A 17,594-nucleotide genomic window follows, 5' to 3' on the forward strand; every position below is an offset into this window, starting at 1 on the left:
CTTAAATTGTAAATACGGATGCTCGATCGTGAAAGCGTGAAGATCGCTTACACGACGAGAAGATGTTAAGGCCAAAAGCAATGCAACCTTCCAGGTAAGAAACTTGGTGTCTGCCCTGTGAATTGGCTCAAAAGGAGACTTCATAAGCTGTGACAACACCACGTTGAGATGCCATGCTGGAGGAGGGCGCCTAATAGGAGGAAACTTCCTGAAGAGACCTTTAAAGAATTGTCGGATTATTCTGGATGAGCAGAGAGACGTTGAACCATCGTGTCTAAAACGCGAAATAGCTGCCAGAAAGACTCTCAAGGTGGCATGAGAGAGACCAGACTGAGCGAGGCTCAGAAAGAAAGGCAAAAGCTGCTCCGGAGTGGAATTGATTGGATGGATATCTGATGCAGCGCACCAATGGCAAAAACGCTTCCACTTTAGCTTGTACGTTTTGATGGTTGATGGAGCTCTAGCAGAAGCAAGAATGTCCCTGCATTCCTGGGGCATATCTAAATTTGCGAATTCGAGGTATTCAGGTTCCATGCCCATAACTGAAGCGTGGTCGGGTCTGGATGGCAAATTTGACCTTCGTCCATCGTCAGGAGATCTGGACGTGGATGCAGATGAATGGGAGCGCATTGGGATAACAGAAGAAGTTCTGAGAACCAAGCCTGTCTGGGCCAACGAGGGGCAATCAGTATCAAGTGGCAGGATTGCCTGCGCATCTTCCACAACTTTCTCGGCACCAACGGGATTGGAGGAAATGCATAAGCGAACAGGCCGCTCCAATCCATGAGAAGGGCATTTCCGCTGGACTCTGGATGGGGATGCCAGCTCGCAAAGGCGGGGCACTTCCGATTCAGTGGGGTGGCAAAAAGGTCTATCATGGGATGACCCCAACGGCGGAACACCATGTCCAGAGTAGGCTGATGTAATTCCCACTCGTGAGTCGATGACGTGGACCTGCTCAGAGAATCCGCTAGGATGTTTGATACCCCCGGCAGATGGACCGCCGTTAAGGAAATTTGATGACGAAGAGCCCAATTCCAGATCCTTTGAGCTAGCCGAGACAGTGGCTGAGATCTTGTGCCGCCCTGTTTGTTCATGTAGTGCATGCTGGTGGTGTTGTCCGTTTGAACCAGCACGGACTCCCCCTGCACTACGGGCAAAAAGGATCTGAGCGCGAGGAAGATCGCCATCAACTCCAGCCTGTTGATATGCCAGGTTCGTTGTGTCGCCGTCCACTTGCCCTTGATTGAAAGGTCCAGGAGATGAGCGCCCCAACCCTCCATGGATGCATCTGTGGTCAGTGTTAGATCCGGAGACTGGGCGAGAAACGAAGTTCCTTCGTTTAGATTGGATGGTTGTTCTCACCAAAGCAGACTGTCCTTCATGCGGGACGTGACTCGCACTAGGTCGTTGAAAGACCCCGACACTTGACGCCATTGCCGGTCCAATTCCTCCTGAATAGGGCGAGTGCGCAACCTGCAGTTCGGGATCAGAGTGATACAGGACTGTTTTTCTTTGTTTGCCCTAAGTTGGCAGGGTATGCTCAGACGTGAGTCCCTTGCTCACTTTGCCACTGGAGACAAGCAAGCCCAGCTGAAGACGGCTGTAATGCCAGAAAACGGTCCTGGGAAGCTTGATTCCGGTCCAGGGAAGACATGGCTTGGCAGTTCGGGCTGGACTGTTCCCATGAGGCACAGGGTCAGACTGATTTGCATATGGCCATGTCTGAACTGGGGTGGCGGAGTGAGCTAAAGAACGGTGATGGATTAAACCCAGATCAGTTGACTGGGGGTGAGTGTTTGTATTGTCAACGCTCCGTCCATCACCACCTTTGGTTTTTCTTTGTTTGCCCTAAGTTGGCAGGGTATGCTCAGACGTGAGTCCCTTGCTCACTTTGCCACTGGAGACAAGCAAGCCCAGCTGAAGACGGCTGTAATGCCAGAAACCGGTCCTGGGAAGCTTGATTCCGGTCCAGGGAAGACATGGCTTGGCAGTTCGGGCTGGACTGTTCCCATGAGGCACAGGGTCAGACTGATTTGCATATGGCCATGTCTGAACTGGGGTGGCGGAGTGAGCTAAAGAACGGTGATGGATTAAACCCAGATCAGTTGACTGGGGGTGAGTGTTTGTATTGTCAACGCTCCGTCCATCACCACCTTTGGTTTTTCTTTGTTTGCCCTAAGTTGGCAGGGTATGCTCAGACGTGAGTCCCTTGCTCACTTTGCCACTGGAGACAAGCAAGCCCAGCTGAAGACGGCTGTAATGCCAGAAACCGGTCCTGGGAAGCTTGATTCCGGTCCAGGGAAGACATGGCTTGGCAGTTCGGGCTGGACTGTTCCCATGAGGCACAGGGTCAGACTGATTTGCATATGGCCATGTCTGAACTGGGGTGGCGGAGTGAGCTAAAGAACGGTGATGGATTAAACCCAGATCAGTTGACTGGGGGTGAGTGTTTGTATTGTCAACGCTCCGTCCATTACCACCTTTGGTTTTTCTTTGTTTGCCCTAAGTTGGCAGGGTATGCTCAGACGTGAGTCCCTTGCTCACTTTGCCACTGGAGACAAGCAAGCCCAGCTGAAGACGGCTGTAATGCCAGAAACCGGTCCTGGGAAGCTTGATTCCGGTCCAGGGAAGACATGGCTTGGCAGTTCGGGCTGGACTGTTCCCATGAGGCACAGGGTCAGACTGATTTGCATATGGCCATGTCTGAACTGGGGTGGCGGAGTGAGCTAAAGAACGGTGATGGATTAAACCCAGATCAGTTGACTGGGGGTGAGTGTTTGTATTGTCAACGCTCCGTCCATCACCACCTTTGGTTTTTCTTTGTTTGCCCTAAGTTGGCAGGGTATGCTCAGACGTGAGTCCCTTGCTCACTTTGCCACTGGAGACAAGCAAGCCCAGCTGAAGACGGCTGTAATGCCAGAAACCGGTCCTGGGAAGCTTGATTCCGGTCCAGGGAAGACATGGCTTGGCAGTTCGGGCTGGACTGTTCCCATGAGGCACAGGGTCAGACTGATTTGCATATGGCCATGTCTGAACTGGGGTGGCGTAGTGAGCTAAAGAACGGTGATGGATTAAACCCAGATCAGTTGACTGGGGGTGAGTGTTTGTATTGTCAACGCTCCGTCCATCACCACCTTTGGTTTTTCTTTGTTTGCCCTAAGTTGGCAGGGTATGCTCAGACGTGAGTCCCTTGCTCACTTTGCCACTGGAGACAAGCAAGCCCAGCTGAAGACGGCTGTAATGCCAGAAACCGGTCCTGGGAAGCTTGATTCCGGTCCAGGGAAGACATGGCTTGGCAGTTCGGGCTGGACTGTTCCCATGAGGCACAGGGTCAGACTGATTTGCATATGGCCATGTCTGAACTGGGGTGGCGGAGTGAGCTAAAGAACGGTGATGGATTAAACCCAGATCAGTTGACTGGGGGTGAGTGTTTGTATTGTCAACGCTCCGTCCATCACCACCTTTGGTTTTTCTTTGTTTGCCCTAAGTTGGCAGGGTATGCTCAGACGTGAGTCCCTTGCTCACTTTGCCACTGGAGACAAGCAAGCCCAGCTGAAGACGGCTGTAATGCCAGAAACCGGTCCTGGGAAGCTTGATTCCGGTCCAGGGAAGACATGGCTTGGCAGTTCGGGCTGGACTGTTCCCATGAGGCACAGGGTCAGACTGATTTGCATATGGCCATGTCTGAACTGGGGTGGCGGAGTGAGCTAAAGAACGGTGATGGATTAAACCCAGATCAGTTGACTGGGGGTGAGTGTTTGTATTGTCAACGCTCCGTCCATCACCACCTTTGGTTTTTCTTTGTTTGCCCTAAGTTGGCAGGGTATGCTCAGACGTGAGTCCCTTGCTCACTTTGCCACTGGAGACAAGCAAGCCCAGCTGAAGACGGCTGTAATGCCAGAAACCGGTCCTGGGAAGCTTGATTCCGGTCCAGGGAAGACATGGCTTGGCAGTTCGGGCTGGACTGTTCCCATGAGGCACAGGGTCAGACTGATTTGCATATGGCCATGTCTGAACTGGGGTGGCGGAGTGAGCTAAAGAACGGTGATGGATTAAACCCAGATCAGTTGACTGGGGGTGAGTGTTTGTATTGTCAACGCTCCGTCCATCACCACCTTTGGTTTTTCTTTGTTTGCCCTAAGTTGGCAGGGTATGCTCAGACGTGAGTCCCTTGCTCACTTTGCCACTGGAGACAAGCAAGCCCAGCTGAAGACGGCTGTAATGCCAGAAACCGGTCCTGGGAAGCTTGATTCCGGTCCAGGGAAGACATGGCTTGGCAGTTCGGGCTGGACTGTTCCCATGAGGCACAGGGTCAGACTGATTTGCATATGGCCATGTCTGAACTGGGGTGGCGGAGTGAGCTAAAGAACGGTGATGGATTAAACCCAGATCAGTTGACTGGGGGTGAGTGTTTGTATTGTCAACGCTCCGTCCATCACCACCTTTGGTTTTTCTTTGTTTGCCCTAAGTTGGCAGGGTATGCTCAGACGTGAGTCCCTTGCTCACTTTGCCACTGGAGACAAGCAAGCCCAGCTGAAGACGGCTGTAATGCCAGAAACCGGTCCTGGGAAGCTTTATTCCGGTCCAGGGAAGACATGGCTTGGCAGTTCGGGCTGGACTGTTCCCATGAGGCACAGGGTCAGACTGATTTGCATATGGCCATGTCTGAACTGGGGTGGCGGAGTGAGCTAAAGAACGGTGATGGATTAAACCCAGATCAGTTGACTGGGGGTGAGTGTTTGTATTGTCAACGCTCCGTCCATCACCACCTTTGGTTTTTCTTTGTTTGCCCTAAGTTGGCAGGGTATGCTCAGACGTGAGTCCCTTGCTCACTTTGCCACTGGAGACAAGCAAGCCCAGCTGAAGACGGCTGTAATGCCAGAAACCGGTCCTGGGAAGCTTTATTCCGGTCCAGGGAAGACATGGCTTGGCAGTTCGGGCTGGACTGTTCCCATGAGGCACAGGGTCAGACTGATTTGCATATGGCCATGTCTGAACTGGGGTGGCGGAGTGAGCTAAAGAACGGTGATGGATTAAACCCAGATCAGTTGACTGGGGGTGAGTGTTTGTATTGTCAACGCTCCGTCCATCACCACCTTTGGTTTTTCTTTGTTTGCCCTAAGTTGGCAGGGTATGCTCAAACGTGAGTCCCTTGCTCACTTTGCCACTGGAGACAAGCAAGCCCAGCTGAAGACGGCTGTAATGCCAGAAACCGGTCCTGGGAAGCTTGATTCCGGTCCAGGGAAGACATGGCTTGGCAGTTCGGGCTGGACTGTTCCCATGAGGCACAGGGTCAGACTGATTTGCATATGGCCATGTCTGAACTGGGGTGGCGGAGTGAGCTAAAGAACGGTGATGGATTAAACCCAGATCAGTTGACTGGGGGTGAGTGTTTGTATTGTCAACGCTCCGTCCATCACCACCTTTGGTTTTTCTTTGTTTGCCCTAAGTTGGCAGGGTATGCTCAGACGTGAGTCCCTTGCTCACTTTGCCACTGGAGACAAGCAAGCCCAGCTGAAGACGGCTGTAATGCCAGAAACCGGTCCTGGGAAGCTTGATTCCGGTCCAGGGAAGACATGGCTTGGCAGTTCGGGCTGGACTGTTCCCATGAGGCACAGGGTCAGACTGATTTGCATATGGCCATGTCTGAACTGGGGTGGCGGAGTGAGCTAAAGAACGGTGATGGATTAAACCCAGATCAGGTGACTGGGGGTGAGTGTTTGTATTGTCAATGCTCCGTCCATCACCACCTTTGGTTTTTCTTTGTTTGCCCTAAGTTGGCAGGGTATGCTCAGACGTGAGTCCCTTGCTCACTTTGCCACTGGAGACAAGCAAGCCCAGCTGAAGACGGCTGTAATGCCAGAAACCGGTCCTGGGAAGCTTGATTCCGGTCCAGGGAAGACATGGCTTGGCAGTTCGGGCTGGACTGTTCCCATGAGGCACAGGGTCAGACTGATTTGCATATGGCCATGTCTGAACTGGGGTGGCGGAGTGAGCTAAAGAACGGTGATGGATTAAACCCAGATCAGTTGACTGGGGGTGAGTGTTTGTATTGTCAACGCTCCGTCCATCACCACCTTTGGTTTTTCTTTGTTTGCCCTAAGTTGGCAGGGTATGCTCAGACGTGAGTCCCTTGCTCACTTTGCCACTGGAGACAAGCAAGCCCAGCTGAAGACGGCTGTAATGCCAGAAACCGGTCCTGGGAAGCTTGATTCCGGTCCAGGGAAGACATGGCTTGGCAGTTCGGGCTGGACTGTTCCCATGAGGCACAGGGTCAGACTGATTTGCATATGGCCATGTCTGAACTGGGGTGGCGGAGTGAGCTAAAGAACGGTGATGGATTAAACCCAGATCAGTTGACTGGGGGTGAGTGTTTGTATTGTCAACGCTCCGTCCATCACCACCTTTGGTTTTTCTTTGTTTGCCCTAAGTTGGCAGGGTATGCTCAGACGTGAGTCCCTTGCTCACTTTGCCACTGGAGACAAGCAAGCCCAGCTGAAGACGGCTGTAATGCCAGAAACCGGTCCTGGGAAGCTTGATTCCGGTCCAGGGAAGACATGGCTTGGCAGTTCGGGCTGGACTGTTCCCATGAGGCACAGGGTCAGACTGATTTGCATATGGCCATGTCTGAACTGGGGTGGCGGAGTGAGCTAAAGAACGGTGATGGATTAAACCCAGATCAGTTGACTGGGGGTGAGTGTTTGTATTGTCAATGCTCCGTCCATCACCACCTTTGGTTTTTCTTTGTTTGCCCTAAGTTGGCAGGGTATGCTCAGACGTGAGTCCCTTGCTCACTTTGCCACTGGAGACAAGCAAGCCCAGCTGAAGACGGCTGTAATGCCAGAAACCGGTCCTGGGAAGCTTGATTCCGGTCCAGGGAAGACATGGCTTGGCAGTTCGGGCTGGACGGTTCCCATGAGGCACAGGGTCAGACTGATTTGCATATGGCCATGTCTGAACTGGGGTGGCGGAGTGAGCTAAAGAACGGTGATGGATTAAACCCAGATCAGTTGACTGGGGGTGAGTGTTTGTATTGTCAACGCTCCGTCCATCACCACCTTTGGTTTTTCTTTGTTTGCCCTAAGTTGGCTGGGTATGCTCAGACGTGAGTCCCTTGCTCACTTTGCCACTGGAGACAAGCAAGCCCAGCTGAAGACGGCTGTAATGCCAGAAACCGGTCCTGGGAAGCTTGATTCCGGTCCAGGGAAGACATGGCTTGGCAGTTCGGGCTGGACTGTTCCCATGAGGCACAGGGTCAGACTGATTTGCATATGGCCATGTCTGAACTGGGGTGGCGGAGTGAGCTAAAGAACGGTGATGGATTAAACCCAGATCAGTTGACTGGGGGTGAGTGTTTGTATTGTCAACGCTCCGTCCATCACCACCTTTGGTTTTTCTTTGTTTGCCCTAAGTTGGCAGGGTATGCTCAGACGTGAGTCCCTTGCTCACTTTGCCACTGGAGACAAGCAAGCCCAGCTGAAGACGGCTGTAATGCCAGAAACCGGTCCTGGGAAGCTTGATTCCGGTCCAGGGAAGACATGGCTTGGCAGTTCGGGCTGGACTGTTCCCATGAGGCACAGGGTCAGACTGATTTGCATATGGCCATGTCTGAACTGGGGTGGCGGAGTGAGCTAAAGAACGGTGATGGATTAAACCCAGATCAGTTGACTGGGGGTGAGTGTTTGTATTGTCAACGCTCCGTCCATCACCACCTTTGGTTTTTCTTTGTTTGCCCTAAGTTGGCAGGGTATGCTCAGACGTGAGTCCCTTGCTCACTTTGCCACTGGAGACAAGCAAGCCCAGCTGAAGACGGCTGTAATGCCAGAAACCGGTCCTGGGAAGCTTGATTCCGGTCCAGGGAAGACATGGCTTGGCAGTTCGGGCTGGACTGTTCCCATGAGGCACAGGGTCAGACTGATTTGCATATGGCCATGTCTGAACTGGGGTGGCGGAGTGAGCTAAAGAACGGTGATGGATTAAACCCAGATCAGTTGACTGGGGGTGAGTGTTTGTATTGTCAACGCTCCGTCCATCACCACCTTTGGTTTTTCTTTGTTTGCCCTAAGTTGGCAGGGTATGCTCAGACGTGAGTCCCTTGCTCACTTTGCCACTGGAGACAAGCAAGCCCAGCTGAAGACGGCTGTAATGCCAGAAACCGGTCCTGGGAAGCTTGATTCCGGTCCAGGGAAGACATGGCTTGGCAGTTCGGGCTGGACTGTTCCCATGAGGCACAGGGTCAGACTGATTTGCATATGGCCATGTCTGAACTGGGGTGGCGGAGTGAGCTAAAGAACGGTGATGGATTAAACCCAGATCAGTTGACTGGGGGTGAGTGTTTGTATTGTCAACGCTCCGTCCATCACCACCTTTGGTTTTTCTTTGTTTGCCCTAAGTTGGCAGGGTATGCTCAGACGTGAGTCCCTTGCTCACTTTGCCACTGGAGACAAGCAAGCCCAGCTGAAGACGGCTGTAATGCCAGAAACCGGTCCTGGGAAGCTTGATTCCGGTCCAGGGAAGACATGGCTTGGCAGTTCGGGCTGGACTGTTCCCATGAGGCACAGGGTCAGACTGATTTGCATATGGCCATGTCTGAACTGGGGTGGCGGAGTGAGCTAAAGAACGGTGATGGATTAAACCCAGATCAGTTGACTGGGGGTGAGTGTTTGTATTGTCAATGCTCCGTCCATCACCACCTTTGGTTTTTCTTTGTTTGCCCTAAGTTGGCAGGGTATGCTCAGACGTGAGTCCCTTGCTCACTTTGCCACTGGAGACAAGCAAGCCCAGCTGAAGACGGCTGTAATGCCAGAAACCGGTCCTGGGAAGCTTGATTCCGGTCCAGGGAAGACATGGCTTGGCAGTTCGGGCTGGACTGTTCCCATGAGGCACAGGGTCAGACTGATTTGCATATGGCCATGTCTGAACTGGGGTGGCGGAGTGAGCTAAAGAACGGTGATGGATTAAACCCAGATCAGTTGACTGGGGGTGAGTGTTTGTATTGTCAACGCTCCGTCCATCACCACCTTTGGTTTTTCTTTGTTTGCCCTAAGTTGGCTGGGTATGCTCAGACGTGAGTCCCTTGCTCACTTTGCCACTGGAGACAAGCAAGCCCAGCTGAAGACGGCTGTAATGCCAGAAACCGGTCCTGGGAAGCTTGATTCCGGTCCAGGGAAGACATGGCTTGGCAGTTCGGGCTGGACTGTTCCCATGAGGCACAGGGTCAGACTGATTTGCATATGGCCATGTCTGAACTGGGGTGGCGGAGTGAGCTAAAGAACGGTGATGGATTAAACCCAGATCAGTTGACTGGGGGTGAGTGTTTGTATTGTCAACGCTCCGTCCATCACCACCTTTGGTTTTTCTTTGTTTGCCCTAAGTTGGCAGGGTATGCTCAGACGTGAGTCCCTTGCTCACTTTGCCACTGGAGACAAGCAAGCCCAGCTGAAGACGGCTGTAATGCCAGAAACCGGTCCTGGGAAGCTTGATTCCGGTCCAGGGAAGACATGGCTTGGCAGTTCGGGCTGGACTGTTCCCATGAGGCACAGGGTCAGACTGATTTGCATATGGCCATGTCTGAACTGGGGTGGCGGAGTGAGCTAAAGAACGGTGATGGATTAAACCCAGATCAGTTGACTGGAGGTGAGTGTTTGTATTGTCAACGCTCCGTCCATCACCACCTTTGGTTTTTCTTTGTTTGCCCTAAGTTGGCAGGGTATGCTCAGACGTGAGTCCCTTGCTCACTTTGCCACTGGAGACAAGCAAGCCCAGCTGAAGACGGCTGTAATGCCAGAAACCGGTCCTGGGAAGCTTGATTCCGGTCCAGGGAAGACATGGCTTGGCAGTTCGGGCTGGACTGTTCCCATGAGGCACAGGGTCAGACTGATTTGCATATGGCCATGTCTGAACTGGGGTGGCGGAGTGAGCTAAAGAACGGTCATGGATTAAACCCAGATCAGTTGACTGGGGGTGAGTGTTTGTATTGTCAACGCTCCGTCCATCACCACCTTTGGTTTTTCTTTGTTTGCCCTAAGTTGGCAGGGTATGCTCAGACGTGAGTCCCTTGCTCACTTTGCCACTGGAGACAAGCAAGCCCAGCTGAAGACGGCTGTAATGCCAGAAACCGGTCCTGGGAAGCTTGATTCCGGTCCAGGGAAGACATGGCTTGGCAGTTCGGGCTGGACTGTTCCCATGAGGCACAGGGTCAGACTGATTTGCATATGGCCATGTCTGAACTGGGGTGGCGGAGTGAGCTAAAGAACGGTGATGGATTAAACCCAGATCAGTTGACTGGGGCTGAGTGTTTGTATTGTCAACGCTCCGTCCATCACCACCTTTGGTTTTTCTTTGATACAGGATGATGCCATCCCCAGAAACGACTTCAACGTCCGCACAGAAACTGACTGCTTTGATCGGATGAGGGCGACCAGACGGACTATCTTTTGTTGACGTTCTTGGGAGATGAAAGCTTTTGACAGGTCCGTGTCCAGAATTGCTCCCAGGAAGTTTCGTCTTTGCAACGGTGCAAAGTGTGACTTCTCCACGTTGATGGTCAACCCCAGTGACTCGAATGTCTGCAGGCAGAGACATGTGTCGTGAGCCAGCTGTCGAGGGGATGGGGATTTCAGAAGGCAATCGTCCAGATAAGGAAAGATTTGCACTCCCTGAAGGCGCAGATGAGCCATAACCGGGGCTAAAACCTTTGTGAAGACACGAGGTGCCGATCGTAGGCCAAAAGGCAGCACTTTGAACTGGTAGTGCATGTGCCCCACCTTGAACCTCAGAAATTGGCGATGGCGATGGAGAATGGGTACATGAAAATAGGCGTCTTGCAGGTCTATAGTTGTTAGGAAATCGCCGCTGCAGAGAAGTCGCAAGACTTCCGATAGCGTCAGCATGCGGAAAGATTGTTGTTTTAGAAAGAAGTTGAGTGCTCTCAAATCCAGAATGGGCCGCCACTCTCCCGTCTTCTTGATAATGAGGAAAAAACGTGAGTAGAAACCTTTCCCTCGTTGAGATATAGGAACCACTTCGACTGCACTCTTTTGTATCAGAAGACGAACTTGATGTTGCAATTCCTCGAAATGGGGAGGTGGCGGGCCCGATGGAGGAGAATTTGGAGGAAACTCTGTGAACTCTAAGGCATGACCCTTGCGTACAATGTCTAACACCCATTGGTCCGATGTTATTAGAGACCATTGGGAATAAAACTGCGAGATTTTCCCTCCAACTCCTTGTGCAACCTGAAAGTCATTGACGTTTGTTGGTGGAGCCTCTATAATTAGGTTTTCCTCTATAGGGCTTTGACTGCTGTTGACGGTTAGACTGCTGGTTGGAGTAACGCTGGTTTCCTTGATTGTACTGGCGGTACTGAGATTGTCCTCCTCGAAAAGTGGTTGAAGATGAGCCTCGTCCACGCGCACCTCGAAAGGGCTGCTTTTTGATTTGCAAGGATCCCAGCGACATTGCCGTATCGGTGTCTTTCTTTATTGATTCAAGTGCCTCATCAATGTTAGAGCCGAAGAGAGACTCACCGTCGTATGGCATGTCTAGTATTTTTGACTGGACCTCTTGTCGAAATGAGGTGGATTTAAGCCAACCCTGACGTCGGAGCGCCGCAGCACTGGCAAGAATACGGAAACCAGTACTTGCCACATCAATCGCACAGTCGATCATCTCTTCTGATGCCCTCATGCCATCTTGAAGGATCTGTTGCGCCTCTGCTCTGGACGCCTCTGGGATTAGTGATACTAGGGCAGAAAGATCTGACCACATTTGCCGGTCGAAACGACCCAAAATGGCCAAAGCATTTGCGGCACGGACTGACGTAGACGCCATGGTTGAAATTTTTTCCCAATTGCATCCAAACGTCGACCCTCTCTATCAGGTGGAGTGGTGATAGGAGTCGCAGGGTTACGTGATCGTCGTTGCGCCGCCTGTGTTACCACTGAATCTGGCTTAGGATGCAAAAGCAAACAAGCGGGGGAACCAACTGGAGCTTTATATTTCTTCTCCAGGCGAGGGAGTTGAGCAGGCAAGGAGTTAGGAGCGTGCATGATCTTTATACCCTCTTTCCATACAAATTCGATAATAGGTATGGTGTGGATTTGTTTGTAAGGTTGGTTTTTGAAATCATAGAGAAAACAGTCTTCCTGTCGCTGTGCTCTTGGTAGTTTAAAGCGGTCCGCCGCTTTATTCATCAAAACATGGAAGCTAGCGATGTCAACCGGAGGTGAATCACCAGCATCTGTCTGCTGAGGAGAGGGCGTCTGTATTCGATACTCATCGAATTCCGCCATATTTGGGTCCTGGTCCTCATCTGTATCCTGGGGTACTTCCCCTTCCTCTCTATCCGACTCCGCCTCATCTGCAGCAAAATGATGCGAAATTGTGGGGACTGCAGGACGGGGTCGTTCTGGTTGAGCCATCTGCTCTGTAGAGTGCTGAAGGTGAGTAGGCCCAGGTGTCTCTGATGTTGCATGGGCTGGTGTACCCTGAGGTGTTGGAGGAAATCTTTTATTGTAGTCGTCCAGCATATGCTGGAGGTTGGAAAACAAAGATACTGGAAATGTTGCCATAGGAACCTGAACATATTGTTCTTCTTGCTGGTCAACGTCCTCCTCCTCATCGTCCTCAGAACTTGAGCCCTGACATTTAATTATCAAGTCCGATGGACTATGTGCATCACCAAGGACATCGTCATCCCCAATCGATTCTGTTTCGTGGTCAGTAGCCATTATTGGTGAAGGTGGCTGGAGAGTAGGAGGTGGCAATTGAAGAGTAGACTCCTTGCAACTGGCCATAGAAGGCAAAGGCACTAGGGGCATAGTGGCGAAAGAACCCATCTCTGATGTGGATCCTGTACGTTCCGGCTGGGATCCTGAAGGTAAAGGCAAAACTGCCGTTGACGTAGTCGTCGCCGTCGACGAGCCAGTTGTGTCTACGGCGGTCGTCGACGATGTAGCAGTCAGAGACGGTGCCCTTTTAAAAGTAGTCGTCGACGAGCGTTTTGGCTCAGCCGTCGATGCTGACGTCGTCGACGGAATCTTCGTCGATGGAATTCTCGTCGACGGAATCTTCGTCGATGAATCCTTGGATGTCATCTTCTTCGTCGACGAAGCCTTCGTCGACGGTATGGAAGTCGTCGACGAGCTGGTCGACGGAGCTGGCAGCGTCGACGGGACCTTCGTCGACGTGGAACTCGACGTCGGAACCTTCAACGTCGACGATGATTTCTTAGTCGACGGCAGTTTCTTCGCCGACGAGACAATCGGGATTGTCGACGAAACAGAGGAGACAGAAGCTCTCGTCGACGTGCAAGACGTCGACGAAACAATTGTCGTCGACGAGGAAGCAGACGTTGTCGTCACTGAAGTCGTCGACGAAGACACCGCAGCCAACCTCGTCGATGGAATGGTCGTCGACGAGCCCGTCGACGACCGCGGTGTTAGAAGTGTAACAACACTTATAGAGGCTGGAAATGACGCCTGAGAGCCAGGTCTCGTGGACGTAGACACAGAAGCCACAGGAGCAGCAGGTTTTACTTGTGCCACTGTCAAAGCCATCTTTTTCTTCTTCAAAAAAGGAGAAGGTAACTCCTGAACACTGCCACGCTTGGAAGCAACAGTAGAACAGCCTGACTGGAAACTTTCTGCGTCTGATAAGACATCCTCCTTATCCTGAAGGCGCTTCAACCACAGAAGAAGACGACCTTCCCTGTCTCTGAGAGTCTTGGCTGGAAAAGCTCTACAGAATTTACAGTCAGCCACCTTGTGTTCTGGATATAAGCAGTAAATACACTTTTGGTGGGGGTCCTTTTCAAATAAACGTAGCTTCCCACAGGAAGAGCAAGGTCTAAACAAAGACTTCTTACTTGACATCTTGTAGAAAGAACAACTGAAGTAATAAAACTTGAAGAAAACTGAGCAGAGCTCAGGGAGACTCCCTTCACACGACGTGCGGTAGAAAATCTGAGGGCTTGAGCTTCTGAGGAGAAGGTTCTAAAGGGTGCTTGAGCCTGATTGGCTGCAGTTTAGACTAACATAATGACACTGATATGTTACAAATGAGTTTTTCTCTTGATAATGTATTCCTATGGAAGTACCATTGTAGAGGTTTTTACAGTATGTATTATCTCTATTTTATTAGGTATTATGTTATCATTTATGTTATATTAGCATTATTGCTATTTTTTATATACCGTGGGACTCCCACTTCGACGACGGGGAATATTCAAGCATGTGAATCTATGAAAGACACCCCTAATACTGGAGAACACCCTCCTCTAGAGCCAGACATATTGGGTAGGCCAGCACTACACCCAAGACACTTAGGGCCTGATTCCGAGTTTGGTGGTCCCACTTCGAACGTGCAACGTGTGGGATTGACAAACCTGTGGTGCGACCACCCGTCGCATGCATCCGCAGCCCCAGAAGCACAAGGGGGCCCGTTGCCTCACTGCCACAATTTTGAAGGTGGTCTCACGACCATGAAAAGGGTGGTTTGAGGTAACTCATAATATGATCTGCAGAACCACTGCGGCACCACCAGCATATTACTGACTCTAACCGATGTAAGACTGTCGCGTGATCCAGTATCCCCACTGGTCGCAGCGGTCCTGTGGCAGTCTGACCATCACACTCAAAATACTGCGGTGTGTCAGTCTTCGGACCGCCACCATAGGTTCAGCGGTCCTATGGACTGCCAAACTCATAATGAGGCCCATAGTAATTATAAGTGAGACCAGAAGTGCATCGTAACATTTATGTACAAACATTTCACTGCTGAGTCTCTCAACATCTAACCTTACTTTATATTCAAAGCTTGGCTCCAGGTATCCTTTCACATGTAAGGCATTCCACACACACAAAGTGAGAGACCTGGCCATTCCAAAGTAGACAAAGTACAGATAGGAACGCATCTTTAGTGGAGATACAAAACTGTTGCAGGAATAATGGATTTCTTCTCTGACCATTGAGGATCTCATAGAGAGGGCCCTTATCTCGTGGTACATGACCTATTTAATGGGAACACATTTACATACCCAGCAAGAGGGGCCAGGTACCGGGTTGCAGGATCTATAGTTGGCTTGGAAAAAATATTTTATGTTGTGTCCATACTTTGTGATGCAGGGCACATATTTCAAGGTGCGTGGCCTTGTTTTGGTGATTACATGTAACATATTTTTGGAAGTGGGGACCACAAAGTGGTATGCAATGTGTATAAATGGAGTGGTAAGCCTATATCATTGGAAACATCTTCCATATTTCAAGGTACAAGACCTACATATAAGAATTTAGGACAAAGATTTACCAGTTCAGGGTCAGTATTTATCGTTTATGGCTATGTATGCGTCCAGAACCGATGTGTCTATTTTTCTTTCTTTGATGCAGGTAGCACTAGAGTTCTGATGGTGCTCCTGAGCCAGGGCCTCGATGGCCCCTCCGAAGGCGGGTGGGCGTGGATGATCGCCCTGTCTGGGTTTATGGTGAATTCACTCACCTTTGGCTATATCCGCTCCATGGGAGTCTTTTATGTGGAGTTTGTCTACTCGTTCCACAAACTGACCAGTGAGGTGTCTTGGATCGCTTCCATCTCCATCGCTTTTCAACAGTTTGCGGGTGAGTGACATGATGGATGAGATAGGGCATGACAGGGCATGACAGATGACAGGAAGGGCATGGCTAGTGAATGACCAGAGTTCTACACACTAGGCATGATTACTGTGTGGCCAAGTGAGGCATGCTTGTACAAAGTCAGAGAAGAGAAAGGCCAGGGACCTGAGAGTGGACAGCTCCCAGAGGGCAAACATCTTAAGCCACTTATTAGAGGTGTTAGTTATTGCAGTCAACTAAATCCAACACCAAGATGTCTGGAATCTATTGCAAATAATAATTATCTGCAGAAATGAGGCAGAACATGCATGCTGGGTGCTTTCCTCAGCAAAAACCTCATGGCCAGGTGTTTACTAAATATTTTCCCCTGAGTACATTTCCTCAAGTCTTGACTGCTACATTTTACCTAGGTAGACCTGCAGAGGTGCGGTATTTGCTTCCAAACTTGGAATTCAGGTAGGTGCAACAATGGGAGCGGACACACATAGCCAAGTATAAGAGGACACTTATGATGAGGGCCTAAGAGGACAAGGCTGAGAAGGCATGGTTCTCGTATGGGTAGCGTATATATTAGGATCTGGGAGAGGGAGAGGTGATCCCTCTCTCAGGTGAGGAAGGTAGAGAGGCCCTTCCACCTAATGGAAGGTAAAAAGGAGGGATACGTCCTCCATAATTAATTCACACATAGAAAGAGTATGCCACCTAAGACTTTCTATACATAGTACTGGGCAATCATCGTCTTTAGTGGGTCACCACTTTAATAGAAGCGGGGAAGGAAAGAATTCCTTCAGCCTGAATCCTAAAAGTCAGGGTGGGCTCGACCATCTTCCAGGGAGCACATAAAAGAAAAGACCAGGGAGCAGAAAGATTAAAACCCCTACGTCTTGCTCTGAGGTATCCCTTTATTAGTGGAGTAGTTGGGGTTGCTAAAACTAAAAATATAAATGGATGGTGTTAGGATATAATGGTCCTAAGACCCTATACCGACATGGTTCAGCCCTACTCTATAGCCCAGATAGGTCCGGGGCTTTCATCAGGGTGATTTGGCTCACCTAGAGCTAGCCATTTGGAGCAGCTGACGTTCTAGTCTTTTTCCTCTCTTTTCATCGGGCTTCTGCTCCTTTATTTATTCGGAGCCCGACACAGACACGCAGTGGACGTGCACAGTAGGCGCGCCGAAGGTGTGCCAAAGGGCAAGCCCATCTACGCCTGTCCATGCCTGGACTCCCCCAACCGCCAGGAAGGCTGCATCTTTTTGAGTAACTTATGTTCCATAAAACTTACTCGAGCATGGAGCTTAACAGCAATAGGGAAACACACTCCTGGCACCTTCTGCGGGAAGAAACTCCACCTACATGACAATCTAGACCACTGGCAATGTAACACCTGTAAGTTCTCCCGGGTCAATACAACTCCCCGAGCCAGGCATAGTGCCCTGGGCCCTCAATATGTCACCCTTTAACCAGCAATCCCTCTGCCGATAGTAACACTATTACTCTAGAAATGGCTATTTACACCCCTCCCCAGATAGAATGCACTTACCTAAATTCTCATTCTATTCCCAAGTATGCCTCAGAAATTTTGGATCTTTTAGATTCTACGAAGCCAGATATATGTTTCATTACTGAAACATGGCTAAATCAGTCTTCCTCCGCTCCATAGCTATAGCATTTCCTCAAGGCACAGTATATTTAGGTGTGATAGACAGCATAATAAGGGAGGGGGAGTAGGTATTGCGACAAGAAATCCTCCAAGAGTGAATACCTTGGACTTCTGTTCCACCCCTACGATGGAAATCATAATATTTCAATAAAAAACCTCAACCAACTTAACCTGGAAGGGAGCACGGGTTTATCATCCACCTGATGAAAAGAAAGATTTCAGTGTGAAGCTCATGGGACGGCTAGCACCACACATCTTAACAGCACGCTCCTGGGGGATTTTAATTATCATATTGATAATCAAACTGACCCCAATACCATG

General features: G+C 50.5%; 1 protein-coding gene across 1 annotated transcript in view; it reads left to right on the forward strand.

Annotated features, from left to right (window-relative positions):
* LOC144798256 (monocarboxylate transporter 13-like) overlaps positions 1-17,594 on the forward strand; it is a 220,835-nt gene that overhangs the window by 70,732 nt on the left and 132,509 nt on the right. Inside the window, exon 2 of the mRNA XM_078669015.1 lies at positions 15,390-15,617. Coding sequence (XP_078525141.1) covers positions 15,407-15,617 — 211 coding nt within the window. The 5' untranslated portion in view covers positions 15,390-15,406. The remainder of the gene's footprint in view (positions 1-15,389; positions 15,618-17,594) is intronic.

Source organism: Lissotriton helveticus, chromosome 12, assembly GCF_964261635.1.
Source record: "Lissotriton helveticus chromosome 12, aLisHel1.1, whole genome shotgun sequence".
Lineage (NCBI taxonomy): Eukaryota > Metazoa > Chordata > Amphibia > Caudata > Salamandridae > Lissotriton > Lissotriton helveticus.